The following is a 16269-nucleotide window of genomic DNA, read 5'->3' on the forward strand; positions in this document are numbered from 1 at the left end:
CTATTAGGTAGAAAAGATGGATTAAGATTATTTAAAAGAAATAAATACTGCATTAATAGTATGTAGAGAAAATACATTGGTTTATATTATATAGAAAGAACACATGATTTATATTTACGTAGAAGAAACACTGGATTTTTATTTATGTAGAGGAAACACGGGATTTATATTTACGTAGAGAAAACACGGGATTTATATTTACGTAGAGGAAACACGTGATTTTTATTTATGTAGCGGAAACACAGGATTTTTATTTATGTAGCGGAAACACAGGTTTTATATTTATGTAGAAGACTCACTGGATTAATATTATTTAGAAGAAAGACGAGATTTGTACTATTCGATGCTCCTCTAAAATATACAAACATGTAGTTTTGGTTTTTGAACTCCTTGGTTCATATTCTGGTCCACCGTGGCATCGTTTCAAGAGCTTGCACAGACCATTGTGCAACTGAACAGTTAGTGATTCCAGATTGAATATACCAGTTCTTAAAATCAATTGTGCCAACTATTGAACCCTTAACGGGTTTTATGGTAATTATTACCACCTCACGATTTATTGTTTATTGCGGTAATAAGATTACCGTGAATTTACATGTGGCAGTCGCACCTGACTGCACGCCTAAAGTGATTTAATTTCAAACTCGGCCAGAATTTACCAGTTACAAACAACAATGCCGGCACACCACAGTTCTATTGACATATACGTATGGATTTATAAATAATTCATTGTAGACGAAATATGGAGGCCATTCAATCCGCAGTGTTCAACTTGTTATTTCTGGTCAGTATTTCGGTAGAAATACCTGGAATTCATGTCGGTGATAAAGGTAAGTAAAAAATAAAAACGTCTTATGTTCATACATTGCCAATGTTGGTGTGAGTAACAGTTTTTGAATTCTGTTGCTTGAAATATTTTACAACTCTTCCGTGCCACTCATACATTGTGTTACACGTATTTAGCGTTAGGAAGGTATTCTGGAACGTATTGTCACGATTTTGTATTTATAGAGATGTAGATTCGCATTCCTCGGCTATTACATTGACACTTTAAATGTGGCCTGTTAACATTGCTCAACATTCCATCGAGTGATGTTAATAATCAGTAGAAATTAAATCCGTCTTTTGATGAAGTCCTTAGTGTGGAGCTGAACACTTAAAACGTTGTCAAATATGAATAATAATACTAATAATATACAGTTAAGTTCTCACCAATATGGCACGAGAATAACAATCATTCACAAAATTACTTGCGTATGCAATCATGCTTGGCAGGTTACCTTGCAAAAAAGAACAGTCAATACCCTATGACCTTTCAACATCTTGACCGCCACTACCGTCGAAATCACACCTTAACGCAGTCACATAAATACTGCGTGAAGATCAAGGTAAAAAATATTGTATATTCCCTGACAGAGACTGAATACGGTATTAAAGATTATAGGGCGTTTATAGATAATGCATTAGTTAGAAAGAAACAACATTCATTCTGAACCACATATAAATACTTCAAGTTATTACATGTTTATATTTCTCGATATTACATTCGTTTTGCAAATAGATGACCTATTTAATCTATATCAGCCGGTAGAAGAAAGAAACAAAGAAAATTCATCTTCGACCATATAAACGTTTTTCTTTACTAAGTATTATTCAAGTTAGATGACAAGCGAATATTAGAAAAAAATGGATTCCCTATGCAAAGACAGACACATGACGAATGTACAAAATAAAAAGGAACAAAGAATGTAAGAAAAGACGTTTCTTTATGGTGTTGTAATAGTTTAATTATCTTTTTTGGCACTCGTACAAAAAAAACTGCAGGTAATACAGTTATTTCATGTTATGTATATTGGTAATGGTAAAGTCAATAGTTCAGGTATGATATTGATTTTATAAACCTGTCTGTATGGAACGAGTACTGCAAGAAATTACTTGTTCGATTCCATGATATTTGATCAAGGTTCGAATTCGTCACGTTGTAAAAACCACGCAAAGGAAGTTGAAACAGGGTTTCTGCACCTGTTGGTTTTTAACCCCAATCAGCAGGTTTTTAAGACTTTTTGGATTTGTATCGGTACTGGAAATGGGGGTGGGGTTTGGGGGTCGAGGGGAGACATCATTGGTTAAGTATCTTTTCCATTTTACGGTTATATATCCACTTTCGATGTTGGTGAATACAAGAATTGCAAATAAACTGTTTTTTCGAAACAAGCCACGCGGATAATAAAACACACGACTGACTCTATAAAAATTAGGTGACTCCTGAAGGTCAAGGTCTTTTAACATAATGTATACACAACTTATCATACGATCTTGTATGCTGAAAATCGGCATTCGTATGCAATGAACTTAAAAGAATGCATGGACTTGTATAGATTTTACGTTTTGTGGAATTTTTTGAATTTTTTTGTCCGGTTATTGTGATCACTCCTGCAGAGTTCAAGACGAATTGGTCAATAAACACCCTTATGTATAGCCTCCACTTAGAGGGTATAGCTTTGTTAACCAACTTCAGATTCGACTTACCTCGTTGTAATATGGCGGTATGAACGAAGGGAATTTATGAAAACCCGCTTGTTTGCACAGCGGTTCCCCCCGCCCAGCAAATTCTCTTTGCCAGATTAACGAGATAAGACTGTACATAGTATGGAACACAGATGAATATATTATTTAGCTCACTGCAAATAAATACGGGAGACTGTGCTCTGCATATCTCGTGCATCCATTCTCTTAGTCATATTTCGTCGCCGCCGTCATTGTTGTTGTTGTCATGGGTTTAACGCCAATTTTCAGCACATGATAAGTTATACATAGAGGCCAGTCGATCTGGTCGAGGAAACCCTATAATCTGCGGTAAAAACCACCGACCCACCAGAAGCTACTGGCAAGTTTCCCCACATACCCACATAGGCCGAGCCCGAGACTCGAACCCATGCGGACATTTCGTCTTAACCAAACATGAGGTAGGACAAGGAAAATTATTGCAGGCCATAAATTGTACATATGGCAAATGCAAGAGCAGCAGCAATAATAATAATAATAATAATAACAATAATAATAATGTTTGATGGAAATGCAAGGGAACAAAGAAACTAACGAAGATAAAGAGCCGAAGCAAAAATAAAGTGTACAATGGGAACTATAATACTGAACAGCTTAACGAATTTAAGTCTTGCAATCAACCCATTTACGGCACTATAATAGAGTGTTTGTAACTTTCTACCCGTCAGTCTAACTTTTCTACCTTCAAACATAAACGGTTTGGAGTTTATATTTGATCTTTTGTCATGGTCTGGTGACAAAAACTTTTCAAAGGATAAATGTCCTTTGTGATCACAACCTACCTACTGCTATAACAGTAGTTCTTCACATGTACTATTCTGACACGAAAATAATCCAGCACTATTTTATGTTAGGTATTTTGAACCCTTCCATAATGACTGCAAGATTCGCTGTCGTGATTTAACGTATCATTGTTTATTGTGTCCTTCAAGAAAGACATCAATATATTCGTTGCTTTCAAAGACTTGCCCTTTATTCATATGATTATCAGTTTTCATGGATTGTGCTTAAATGGCACATCAGTAGTTAAGTGGGGCACATTAGGGACAATGGGACTTAGCATTAAAAAGACCCCTGGGTCAGATTAGGGACAATGGAAATTTAACATGGAGAGAAATCGTGGGTCACTCTAGCGACAAGGGGAATTTAACATGGAACTATAGTGTGGGTCTGTCTAGCGACAAGGGGAAATTAACATGGGAATAGAGTTTGGGTCTGTCTAGGGACAAGGGGAATTGAACATATGGAAATTGAACATGGTGGGTCTGTATAGCGTCAAGGGGAATTGAACATATGGAAATTGAACATGGTGGGTCTGTATAGCGTCAAGGGGAATTGAACATGGTGGGATTGTCTAGGGACAATGATGGTAGAGGGTCAAACACAACAGAGACAGAAACATACATACACTAGTACAAGCGTGAGATTTATATATAAAGCATTACCAAGACCTGAAATCTTGCTGGGGTGTTCAAAAATTTGCATAATTGTAATGATGCTATAAATAGCTATAATCAAGGAAATGCTCAACGACAAAATGGATGTGACTAAAAGTAACGCTAAAATGTCGAAATTGTTCCAGAATTTAAAGGAAAATAAACATATCCCCGAAAATTAAGTTACAATGGTTTAGACTAAAATGGATAAAATTAGTAACTACTTACAATATCAACTTCTGTGACGATCGTGAATAAATGCCTATGTATCTATAATCAGCTGAAATTCCTATGAAATCCCACTATCTATTTATAGCTCCAACTTGTGGGTTTTTCCTTTGGAAAATCCCACTATCTTTTTATAGCCTCAGCTTGAGTGACGTTCCTGTTTATGAATTCTAGTATATATGTATAGCTACAAAATGTGGAAATCCCCAAGTCGATATTTATAGTCTCAAAATTTCCAGCGTCAGTGACGTCACTGTACTGAACACTAGGGGATAAATGTCAACAGTGTTGCAAGTGGCTGACCTGAATACACGCTACTGCAGGTAGGTAGGTAGAGTGTATCTGATAGGGATAAAGTGAGTTTTTATAGGGACAAACAGAGACCAATACACACACACACACACACAACATACGCGCGCAGACTCACACACACACACACACACACACACACACAGAGGGAAGAGGAAAAAACAAACCCCAAAATATACTATCCACACTCGGGAGGAAGAAAAAAAAAACAACCAAATATACGATCTACACAACGTACGCGAACAAACACACACACACACACACACACACACACACAACATACGCGCGCAGACTCACACACACACACACACACACACAGGGAAGAGGAAAAAACAAACCCCAAATATACTATCCACACTCGGGAGGAAGAAAAAAAACAACCAAATATACGATCTACACAACGTACGCGAACAAACACACACACACACACACACACACACACACACACACACACACACACACACACACAACATACGCGCGCAGACTCACACACACACACACACACACACACACAGAGGGAAGAGGAAAAAACAAACCCCAAATATACTATCCACACTCGGGAGGAAGAAAAAAAACAACCAAATATACGATCTACACAACGTACGCGAACACACACACATACACACACACACACACACACACACACACACACACACACACACACACAGAGGGAAGAGGAAAAACAAACTCCAAATATACTATTAACACAGAAGGGAGATAATACAAACCCCAAATAAACTATCCACACAAACGTACGCGAACGCATACAAACTCCAAATATACTATCAACACAGAAGGGAGATAATACAAACCCCAAATAAACTATCCACACAAACGTACGCGAACGCATACAAACCCCAAATATACTATCAACACAGAAGGAGATAATACAAACCCCAAATAAACTATCCACACAAACGTACGCGAACGCATACAAACCCCAAATATACTATCAACACAGAAGGAGATAATACAAACCCCAAATAAACTATCCACACAAACGTACGCGAACGCATACAAACCCAAAATATACTATCCACACAACGTCGCTAACGCATACAAACTCCAAATATGCTATCCACACTCGGGAGGAAGAAGAAAAAACAACCAAATATACGATCTACACAACGTACGCGAACACACACACACACACACACACACACACACACACACAGAGGGAAGAGGAAAAAACAAACCCCAAATATACTATCAACACAGAAGGGAGATAATACAAACCCCAAATAAACTATCCACGCGAACGCATACAAACCCCAAATACACTATCAACACAGAAGGTAGATAATACAAACCCCAAATAAACTATCCACACAAACGTACGCGAACGCATACAAACCCCAAATATACTATCCACACAACGTCGCTAACGCATACAAAACGCAAATATACTATCCACACTCGGGAGGAAGAAGAAGAAAAACAACCAAATATGCGATCTACACAACGTACGCGAACACACACACACACACACGCACACGCACACCACAGAGGGAAGAAGAAGAAAACCATTATACACTATCCACACGCAGTGAAGAAATAACCCTTTATATATACTATCAACAGAGAGTGAAGAAAATAACCCATTATATTCCATCAACACAGAGTGAAGAAGAAAAAGTTTTTTGAAAGCACCTAAGCCCTCACCTGCAATGACCAACTCTGCCAAACACCTACACCCCACCCACCCCCACTCCCAACACTACAAAACCCATTTAACCCGTTATTTTATGGCATCAGTGTGTGATTTAGGAAACATCAAGACACAAAATGATGGACGAATAGACTGACTATTGTTTACGGACTTGCATGCCTAAAGAGCGTGCGTGAAGGAAAACATCCTTCCATTTCAATTCTAACTAAAACATGATCCAGAGGGATAGAGAGAGGTGAAAGAGCACAATTTCATAAAGTGTGAGTAAAAACAAAACACGCCATCCTTATTATACAATGTCAAGACCAAGAGACACTTACGTTTTCTTTCTGGTCTATTCTCTTTTAGAAGGTAGTATGAAATTTCACATCAGGGCCAACGCATCGGCTCACATTGTCAATTTTTCCATTTCCATGTTTTTACTGGCACAAGTTCTTCATCATCTTCAATTTCTTCTTCTTCTGAATCCCTCTTCTCTGTTTCGTCTTGTTTTTGTTTCTTCTCTTTTCTCGTAGGGCACTCTGAATTTCAGTGTCCTTTCTCCTGACAACGATATTAGGTATCTTGACTTTTGTCTCTCTTTCTTAGACGACGCAGGTATTCTGGAGACAAATACCCATTTACCTTTGCAGATATAGCAAACTTCATTAGCACTTACACACTTTCGTATGACTCTCATCAAATCAACGATCAAAAGAGTAAGTTTTGTTGCCACTTTCGCATGTGAATTATGCTTTCGTATGACTTTTAGCAAATATTTGACCAGCAGGTCGATCTGTGCTGACTCTTCCATCTTCTTGATCGTTTGAGAGCGGAATGAATACTCTGACGCTAAGACACTCTCCTTATATACATGGACCTGCTGCGTATGAAACCTAGTCAAATGTAATTTTGCAATAAGATGAAACGATTTCATTGAGGAAGTAAAAAGCAATGATGTACCGTATCGTCTCACACAAAACCTGAAGTTTTAGTTCAAATCCGTGTCAGGATTTCGAAGACGACATAACTGAGCTTTAATCAATGCTCTCCAATTATGACACAAAACCACGAGTCCTGATTCACGCCAAAAGAAATTTCGTTCGGTCCATAAAAAATAGTATCACATCTGAGAAACGCAAAAACGAACTTCCAGAAAACTGAGAACGACGGCTTACACCTACAACGTAAATGTGTGAGTTCAAGTAGTGCGTAAAACTTAGTCAAATTAGATTTTTATAGTCAAGACGAAACGATCTCTTTTCGAACAAGAAAGCAGACACCAAGCGACAATGGCGATCCGTGTCACACAACACTTTTCAAAATGTATATTATCAGAGGTTTGTTCTAGCGATCTACACGGTTAAATTAAATGTTGATGTATTTTGCAATAAGACGGACACAATTTCCATGGGATCGCCCATGGTACGATTGTTCGTGCATTAGTTTAATTTTTAAAAATATTTTTTTATATAAATCGCCTATAGGATAGACCCAGTAAAGCATGGCCATTCTCGTCACTGTCTGAATAGCTACTTAAGTCAATTCGAAGCGAACGCGGTAAGAAAATAAGTATAGCCAATGAAATGGCTTACAACGGGTGATGCATTGTTTTGTTCTAGGGCTGTGTGGCATAATAATCCCTATGTTCTTGCGTTGTTACCATTACAGTGCAGACAGACTGAAATGTGAACTTACAAGCCCTCTTTGTGTGTGTTGTACCATTTCCTCTTACCACATCAAAATACTGAGCGTCACAGTATTGGTTCGCGTTTTCAAGCTGACCATTTTTTTATATTTCACTTAAACATTTCGACATAAACACTCACATCGGTAGAGTCAGAACAGACGTGTTACAGTATTGAGGGGCATGTTATCTTTTCTTTTTCAAACTAATAAATTTGGGGTTTGTATGAAGTAAAGAACCGAAAGTACAGTGAAACTCAAGGATGATGACCCAATCTGTCTGTCTATTGATGCGTGTATTTACTTAAGAAGAAATATGACCTCTAAAACACAAACAGATACGGCAAGCATGATTAGATTAAACACAGCGATGTTTTCCTTCACGCCCGTGTAATTTAGAGTTTCAATCGTCTTTGAAGACAAACTTGGTCTCCTTTTGTAGGGCTTGAAATAATAAAAAAACTGAAAAATCTTAAGCACTTTGCTATAGATAATTTCATCAACAGACCAAACAACATAAATACCGTTACAACAATAGAAAGCCTTAAATCTTCTATCAAAAAGAAATGCATGAAAAAAATTAAAGATTAACGATAACTAACCAATGAAACCGAATTTAACAAAGGCAATGACATGTGAAGAAATCCTCTCACTTTGGAAAGGTAGGCGAATGTACTCTGTCATGCACCGTCAACTTGAAAAAAATTATAAACAGAGAGAAACCTGAATTCAAAATTCAGTTGTTTCTTTTTCTTCAAAATTATTTCGTTTCTTTTTTCTTTTTTTTTCTTTCTTTTTTTTGGAACAAATCTAAGCACTAATATAGAGTGGAAAAGGGAAAATGCACATACAAGCTTTGACATTTCTGAAAAAAGGAGGGGATATTCCTAACGTTCATAACCACCTATATGTGCTTGGACTTGTCTGTGACTTATCCACAAAACAAGATATACATATTTCTGGTCAAGCTGCAAGTGTGTGCGTGTTTTTGAAAATGGTAAAAATTGGATATACAATTTTCTCGTGACACTTATAAAGTGAAGAGTCTGTGCAAGTGTCAAAAGCCAAAGTCATATAAGTTTTGTATTTTGTACGGCTTGTAAAGATTTCTACTTTAGAAAATGTGAAGTATCACAAGTTATTATCACAAACAGAAGTGGAACATAGGGGCTTGCAAGAAAGAAAATAACCCAGACAGTTGGTGTCATCAAGAGTGCTAGAGACGGTACCCGAACTTGCTTGCCTGCTTACTTGAATTAAAGTGATTTTCGCTCTAATGGAGCATGTATCACTGGTTTAATAACGCACCGCGTGATTTTTAATTACTCCTGGGGAAGGAAAGAGAGCCTCATCCCCCAGGCTTTTATGTACTCACAGACTATTTTTAAATTTAGCCACTCAGGTGTAGGACTAACTAGTCCTTAACAACCTGACTGAAAGACTTTAAACATGAGTGGGAATTGTCTCACCACACACTCATTTTTCTGTCCGAGCGTGGTAAAGGAGGAAAAAGGTGCTCAGCAAGACAGCCATGGATGTTAAGTACTCACCAAAACGCTAGCCCGTACTTATTTCAAATCAAGTCCCGTTTTTGCTAATGGACAATAAAAGGTACCAATAATGTGTTAACCACCTGTGCAATTAGTTCAAATCTAACGAGTCTGTTAAATTTCCTACTTCCTAACATATCTGTCTAATATTAGTACTTAGTGTACATAAAAATAGCCATACTGATCTTATTTTAAATTATTATGTCTAAGCGACATATACCAGTTTGGTCACTGTTAGGTTTAAAAAATTAAGTTTGTTGTGGTGTTCCAATGGGTCAAGTTTGTTTCGAGAATAGTTTAGTCAAGGAGGGATACCAAGCCAAATATGGTTCCCTATTTAATAAAAAGCAATCTTTTGGAGCCCTAAAAAAAGGTCTGTTTTTTCTGTTAGAAGGTAACACGTCTCTCTTTTGCTTTCACGTTCTTTCCCGCACTCCTAGTCTCATGATTCTTGATATCAGGAAATGCGTAGCCATGATGGGCGGTAATGTAAGCAGCGGTTTCTACCAGTTGACTGAGGGGGTATCCAGTGTAGGCTTGTCTGTAGAATTGGGGAAGAACTCTGACCCCTAATCCCCATTGAGAAGGTCTTGGTTTAAAGGTGTCTAGAGATTTGTAGGCAACGTATTGTATGGCTGTAATAAACTGCCCTGCTATGTTGACGTCATACAATGCTTGATCTAGCCCCATTTCGGTGTACTTCTCAACGAGGGTCAGCGTCCCCCTCCTCCTCAACCGCCTCAATTTCCTCTTCTGGTTCTGATACTAATTCTTCAGTTGAGGTAGATAGTTTCAAATCCGCTGCTATGGTGTCTGTCGCTGTTATTGTTGTTGTGGTTGTTCTTTCAGCTGAGATTGCCTGTAGTATCGGAGTGAGAAAAGAACGTAGTGCCTCCGATAATTACATTTGAGTTTGCCATACCGTTTGTGTAACATAATTGGACCTTTGTTTTGCCACCACTCTTTCCGGGACGGGTTGTTTGTTAGGTATAGTCGGCTGTTGACTAGCTGTTATTTGTGTTCTCGAGGTGGGTGGAGTGCTAACTGGCTAGGTCTGCATTTCTTGCTCCCGCTGCTGTTGCGTATATTTCTTCCCTCCACACCGAGTTCTGGACCTAATTCTTTAAATTTCGTTGTACCCGAACTTACATTATCCATATTATCACCATCAAAAGAAAACAAAACGCACAGACCTAAAAGAAACACTCATTCACTTTTTACAGAACATTACTATTTTTAAAATTTTGATAAGCGACGGAAACGAACAACTTAGAGTCACACTTTCTAACCAAGATAAAGAAATCATGTGCTGATAGACTCACTTCTGTATTTTTTCTTCTAACTGACTAACGTATCATAGGCAATGGAATGTGATTTCTTTTCTAGAGTATCGGGTAGCCCTGAAATTTTTTTTTTGGGAAGTTGAAGCTATGGCGATCGCTTAGGTTATAAGATGACGGCCTCCTGTGACGACAGGCTTTCTCACAGGATAAGGTCTGCTTCTTCGGAAAGAGAACAGACTGGAGACACAACACAACACAACAATTTTGAATTCAAAATTGTTGTGTTGTGTTGTGTCTCCAGTCTGTCCATCCATTGTCGACTCATCTTCCTACGAAGATGTGCTCAAGATAAGCCAAGTTGAACGAAGCCTATGTGAATTTGCATAGGGTCATGACAAGTCTGATACCGAGACCTCAAGAGATAGACAATATTATAATGTTGAAAGTCACTGAAGACCTGAAAGAAGAGCTCTTCAAGGAGGAATTCAAAAAGGAGAAAGAAGAATGGACGGAGAAGTACAGACTTCATAAACAGCAGAGAGAGCAGCAACAGCAGCAGCAGCATGAACCTGGCAGAGGCTTTGTTAACAGTTTTATCGACACCAAAGAGTTCTTCTTCTCTTTCCGAAGAAGCAGAAGTGACTCTACCGATGTGAGTGTTTATGTCGAAATGTTTAAGTGAAATATAAAAAAATGGTCAGCTTGAAAACGCGAACCAATACTGTGACGCTCAGTATTTTGATGTGGTAAGAGGAAATGGTACAACACACACAAAGAGGGCTTGTAAGTTCACATTTCAGTCTGTCTGCACTGTAATGGTAACAACGCAAGAACATAGGGATTATTATGCCACACAGCCCTAGAACAAAACAATGCATCACCCGTTGTAAGCCATTTCATTGGCTATACTTATTTTCTTACCGCGTTCGCTTCGAATTGACTTAAGTAGCTATTCAGACAGTGACGAGAATGGCCATGCTTTACTGGGTCTATCCTATAGGCGATTTATATAAAAAAATATTTTTAAAAATTAAACTAATGCACGAACAATCGTACCATGGGCGATCCCATGGAAATTGTGTCCGTCTTATTGCAAAATACATCAACATTTAATTTAACCGTGTAGATCGCTAGAACAAACCTCTGATAATATACATTTTGAAAAGTGTTGTGTGACACGGATCGCCATTGTCGCTTGGTGTCTGCTTTCTTGTTCGAAAAGAGATCGTTTCGTCTTGACTATAAAAATCTAATTTGACTAAGTTTTACGCACTACTTGAACTCACACATTTACGTTGTAGGTGTAAGCCGTCGTTCTCAGTTTTCTGGAAGTTCGTTTTTGCGTTTCTCAGATGTGATACTATTTTTTATGGACCGAACGAAATTTCTTTTGGCGTGAATCAGGACTCGTGGTTTTGTGTCATAATTGGAGAGCATTGATTAAAGCTCAGTTATGTCGTCTTCGAAATCCTGACACGGATTTGAACTAAAACTTCAGGTTTTGTGTGAGACGATACGGTACATCATTGCTTTTTACTTCCTCAATGAAATCGTTTCATCTTATTGCAAAATTACATTTGACTAGGTTTCATACGCAGCAGGTCCATGTATATAAGGAGAGTGTCTTAGCGTCAGAGTATTCATTCCGCTCTCAAACGATCAAGAAGATGGAAGAGTCAGCACAGATCGACCTGCTGGTCAAATATTTGCTAAAAGTCATACGAAAGCATAATTCACATGCGAAAGTGGCAACAAAACTTACTCTTTTGGTCGTTGATTTGATGAGAGTCATACGAAAGTGTGTAAGTGCTAATGAAGTTTGCTATATCTGCAAAGGTAAATGGGTATTTGTCTCCAGAATACCTGCTTCGTCTAAGAAAGAGAGACAAAAGTCAAGATACCTAATATCGTTGTCAGGAGAAAGGACACTGGAATTCAGAGTGCCCTTCGAGAAAAGAGAAGAAACAAAAACAAGACGAAACAGAGAAGAGGGATTCAGAAGAAGAAGAAATTGAAGATGATGAAGAACTTGTGCCAGTAAAAACATGGAAATGGAAAAATTGACAATGTGAGCCGATGCGTTGGCCCTGATGTGAAATTTCATACTACCTTCTAAAAGAGAATAGACCAGAAAGAAAACGTAAGTGTCTCTTGGTCTTGACATTGTATAATAAGGATGGCGTGTTTTGTTTTTACTCACACTTTATGAAATTGTGCTCTTTCACCTCTCTCTATCCCTCTGGATCATGTTTTAGTTAGAATTGAAATGGAAGGATGTTTTCCTTCACGCACGCTCTTTAGGCATGCAAGTCCGTAAACAATAGTCAGTCTATTCGTCCATCATTTTGTGTCTTGATGTTTCCTAAATCACACACTGATGCCATAAAATAACGGGTTAAATGGGTTTTGTAGTGTTGGGAGTGGGGGTGGGTGGGGTGTAGGTGTTTGGCAGAGTTGGTCATTGCAGGTGAGGGCTTAGGTGCTTTCAAAAAACTTTTTCTTCTTCACTCTGTGTTGATGGAATATAATGGGTTATTTTCTTCACTCTCTGTTGATAGTATATATAAAGGGTTATTTCTTCACTGCGTGTGGATAGTGTATAATGGTTTTCTTCTTCTTCCCTCTGTGGTGTGCGTGTGTGTGTGTGTGTGTGTTCGCGTACGTTGTGTAGATCGCATATTTGGTTGTTTTTCTTCTTCTTCCTCCCGAGTGTGGATAGTATATTTGCGTTTTGTATGCGTTAGCGACGTTGTGTGGATAGTATATTTGGGGTTTGTATGCGTTCGCGTACGTTTGTGTGGATAGTTTATTTGGGGTTTGTATTATCTCCCTTCTGTGTTGATAGTGTATTTGGGGTTTGTATGCGTTCGCGTGGATAGTTTATTTGGGGTTTGTATTATCTCCCTTCTGTGTTGATAGTATATTTGGGGTTTGTTTTTTCCTCTTCCCTCTGTGTGTGTGTGTGTGTGTGTGTGTGTGTTCGCGTACGTTGTGTAGATCGTATATTTGGTTGTTTTTTCTTCTTCCTCCCGAGTGTGGATAGCATATTTGGAGTTTGTATGCGTTAGCGACGTTGTGTGGATAGTATATTTTGGGTTTGTATGCGTTCGCGTACGTTTGTGTGGATAGTTTTTTTGGGGTTTGTATTATCTCCTTCTGTGTTGATAGTATATTTGGGGTTTGTATGCGTTCGCGTACGTTTGTGTGGATAGTTTATTTGGGGTTTGTATTATCTCCTTCTGTGTTGATAGTATATTTGGGGTCTGTATGCGTTCGCGTACGTTTGTGTGGATAGTTTATTTGGGGTTTGTATTATCTCCCTTCTGTGTTGTTAGTATATTTGGGGTTTGTATGCGTTCGCGTACGTTTGTGTGGATAGTTTATTTGGGGTTTGTATTATCTCCCTTCTGTGTTGTTAGTATATTTGGGGTTTGTATGCGTTCGCGTACGTTTGTGTGGATAGTTTATTTGGGGTTTGTATTATCTCCCTTCTGTGTTCATAGTATATTTGGGGTTTGTTTTTTCCTCTTCCCTCTGTGTGTGTGTGTGTGTGTGTGTATGTGTGTGTGTTCGCGTACGTTGTGTAGATCGTATATTTGGTTGTTTTTTTTTCTTCCTCCCGAGTGTGGATAGTATATTTGGGGTTTGTTTTTTCCTCTTCCCTCTGTGTGTGTGTGTGTGTGTGTGTGAGTCTGCGCGCGTATGTTGTGTGTGTGTGTGTGTGTGTGTTTGTTCGCGTACGTTGTGTAGATCGTATATTTGGTTGTTTTTTTTTTCTTCCTCCCGAGTGTGGATAGTATATTTTGGGGTTTGTTTTTTCCTCTTCCCTCTGTGTGTGTGTGTGTGTGTGTGTGTGTGTGTGTGTGTGTGTGTGAGTCTGCGCGCGTATGTTGTGTGTGTGTGTGTGTGTGTATTGGTCTCTGTTTGTCCCTATAAAAACTCACTTTATCCCTATCAGATACACTCTACCTACCTACCTGCAGTAGCGTGTATTCAGGTCAGCCACTTGCAACACTGTTGACATTTATCCCCTAGTGTTCAGTACAGTGACGTCACTGACGCTGGAAATTTTGAGACTATAAATATCGACTTGGGGATTTCCACATTTTGTAGCTATACATATATACTAGAATTCATAAACAGGAACGTCACTCAAGCTGAGGCTATAAAAAGATAGTGGGATTTTCCAAAGGAAAAACCCACAAGTTGGAGCTATAAATAGATAGTGGGATTTCATAGGAATTTCAGCTGATTATAGATACATAGGCATTTATTCACGATCGTCACAGAAGTTGATATTGTAAGTAGTTACTAATTTTATCCATTTTAGTCTAAACCATTGTAACTTAATTTTCGGGGATATGTTTATTTTCCTTTAAATTCTGGAACAATTTCGTCATTTTAGCGTTACTTTTAGTCACATCCATTTTGTCGTTGAGCATTTCCTTGATTATAGCTATTTATAGCATCATTACAGTTATGCAAATTTTTGAACACCCCAGCAAGATTTCAGGTCTTGGTAATGCTTTATATATAAATCTCACGCTTGTACTAGTGTATGTATGTTTCTGTCTCTGTTGTGTTTGACCCTCTACCATCATTGTCCCTAGACAATCCCACCATGTTCAATTCCCCTTGACGCTATACAGACCCACCATGTTCAATTTCCATATGTTCAATTCCCCTTGTCCCTAGACAGACCCAAACTCTATTCCCATGTTAATTTCCCCTTGTCGCTAGACAGACCCACACTATAGTTCCATGTTAAATTCCCCTTGTCGCTAGAGTGACCCACGATTTCTCTCCATGTTAAATTTCCATTGTCCCTAATCTGACCCAGGGGTCTTTTTAATGCTAAGTCCCATTGTCCCTAATGTGCCCCACTTAACTACTCACATCCAAATATGAAGCTGCCGCGGTGAGGTCTGAGCAGGATTCGAAGTCGAACCTTTCTTTGTCACGAGTCCAGCACGCTAACCACTGAGCCACATCGGTACAATTTTGAACAAAAGAAAGGAGTCGTTGTACTTCAATAATGTACGTATGGTTGTTGAAATTTGAGGTAAAGTTCGTTTTGTTTCAGTTGAGAACATAATTTCAGTCTATGGTTTTGGTCGGTGTTGCAAATCACAGGAATCACAGCGAAGGTCATATACTTGATGGTTGTCTTGAAGATAATAATCTAGTTTTTATATCAGTCGAATGAGTGAGGATCTAAATTACAAGATTGAAAGCAGTAATTGACAGAATATTCTTTTCATTGTTTTATACTAACAATCCTGTTACACATTAACTTCTTAACCTTTAGGAAGGGGTGGGAGTGAGACTTATGTTGGAGCCGGACGTTTTCTCTTTTGCACCCTATCAAAAACATATTTCCACCAAATTACACTGTGTATGGAAAGACACGAGGAGGACATACACTTTTATTCACCTCGCCTCTTCTGAAAAAATAAAACAATTGATGGTACTTTACTTACATCTTAATAGTACTTTACTTACATCTTAATGGTACTTTATTCACATCTTAATGGTACTTTACTCACATCTTAGTGGTACTTTAC

At 38.4% G+C, this 16269-nt stretch overlaps 1 protein-coding gene across 1 annotated transcript in view; it reads left to right on the forward strand.

Moving 5' to 3' along the window:
• Nucleotides 1-560: 560 nt before the first annotated feature.
• The window catches only part of LOC149776332 (uncharacterized), an 86730-nt gene continuing 71021 nt past the window's right edge, over nucleotides 561-16269 (forward strand). Inside the window, exon 1 of the mRNA XM_089942843.1 lies at nucleotides 561-830. Within this exon, the coding sequence (XP_089798969.1) occupies nucleotides 743-830 (88 nt within the window). The 5' untranslated portion in view covers nucleotides 561-742. The remainder of the gene's footprint in view (nucleotides 831-16269) is intronic.

Source organism: Sinohyriopsis cumingii, chromosome 18 (assembly GCF_028554795.1).
Source record: "Sinohyriopsis cumingii isolate HCF-2022 chromosome 18, ASM2855479v2, whole genome shotgun sequence".
NCBI lineage: Eukaryota > Metazoa > Mollusca > Bivalvia > Unionida > Unionidae > Sinohyriopsis > Sinohyriopsis cumingii.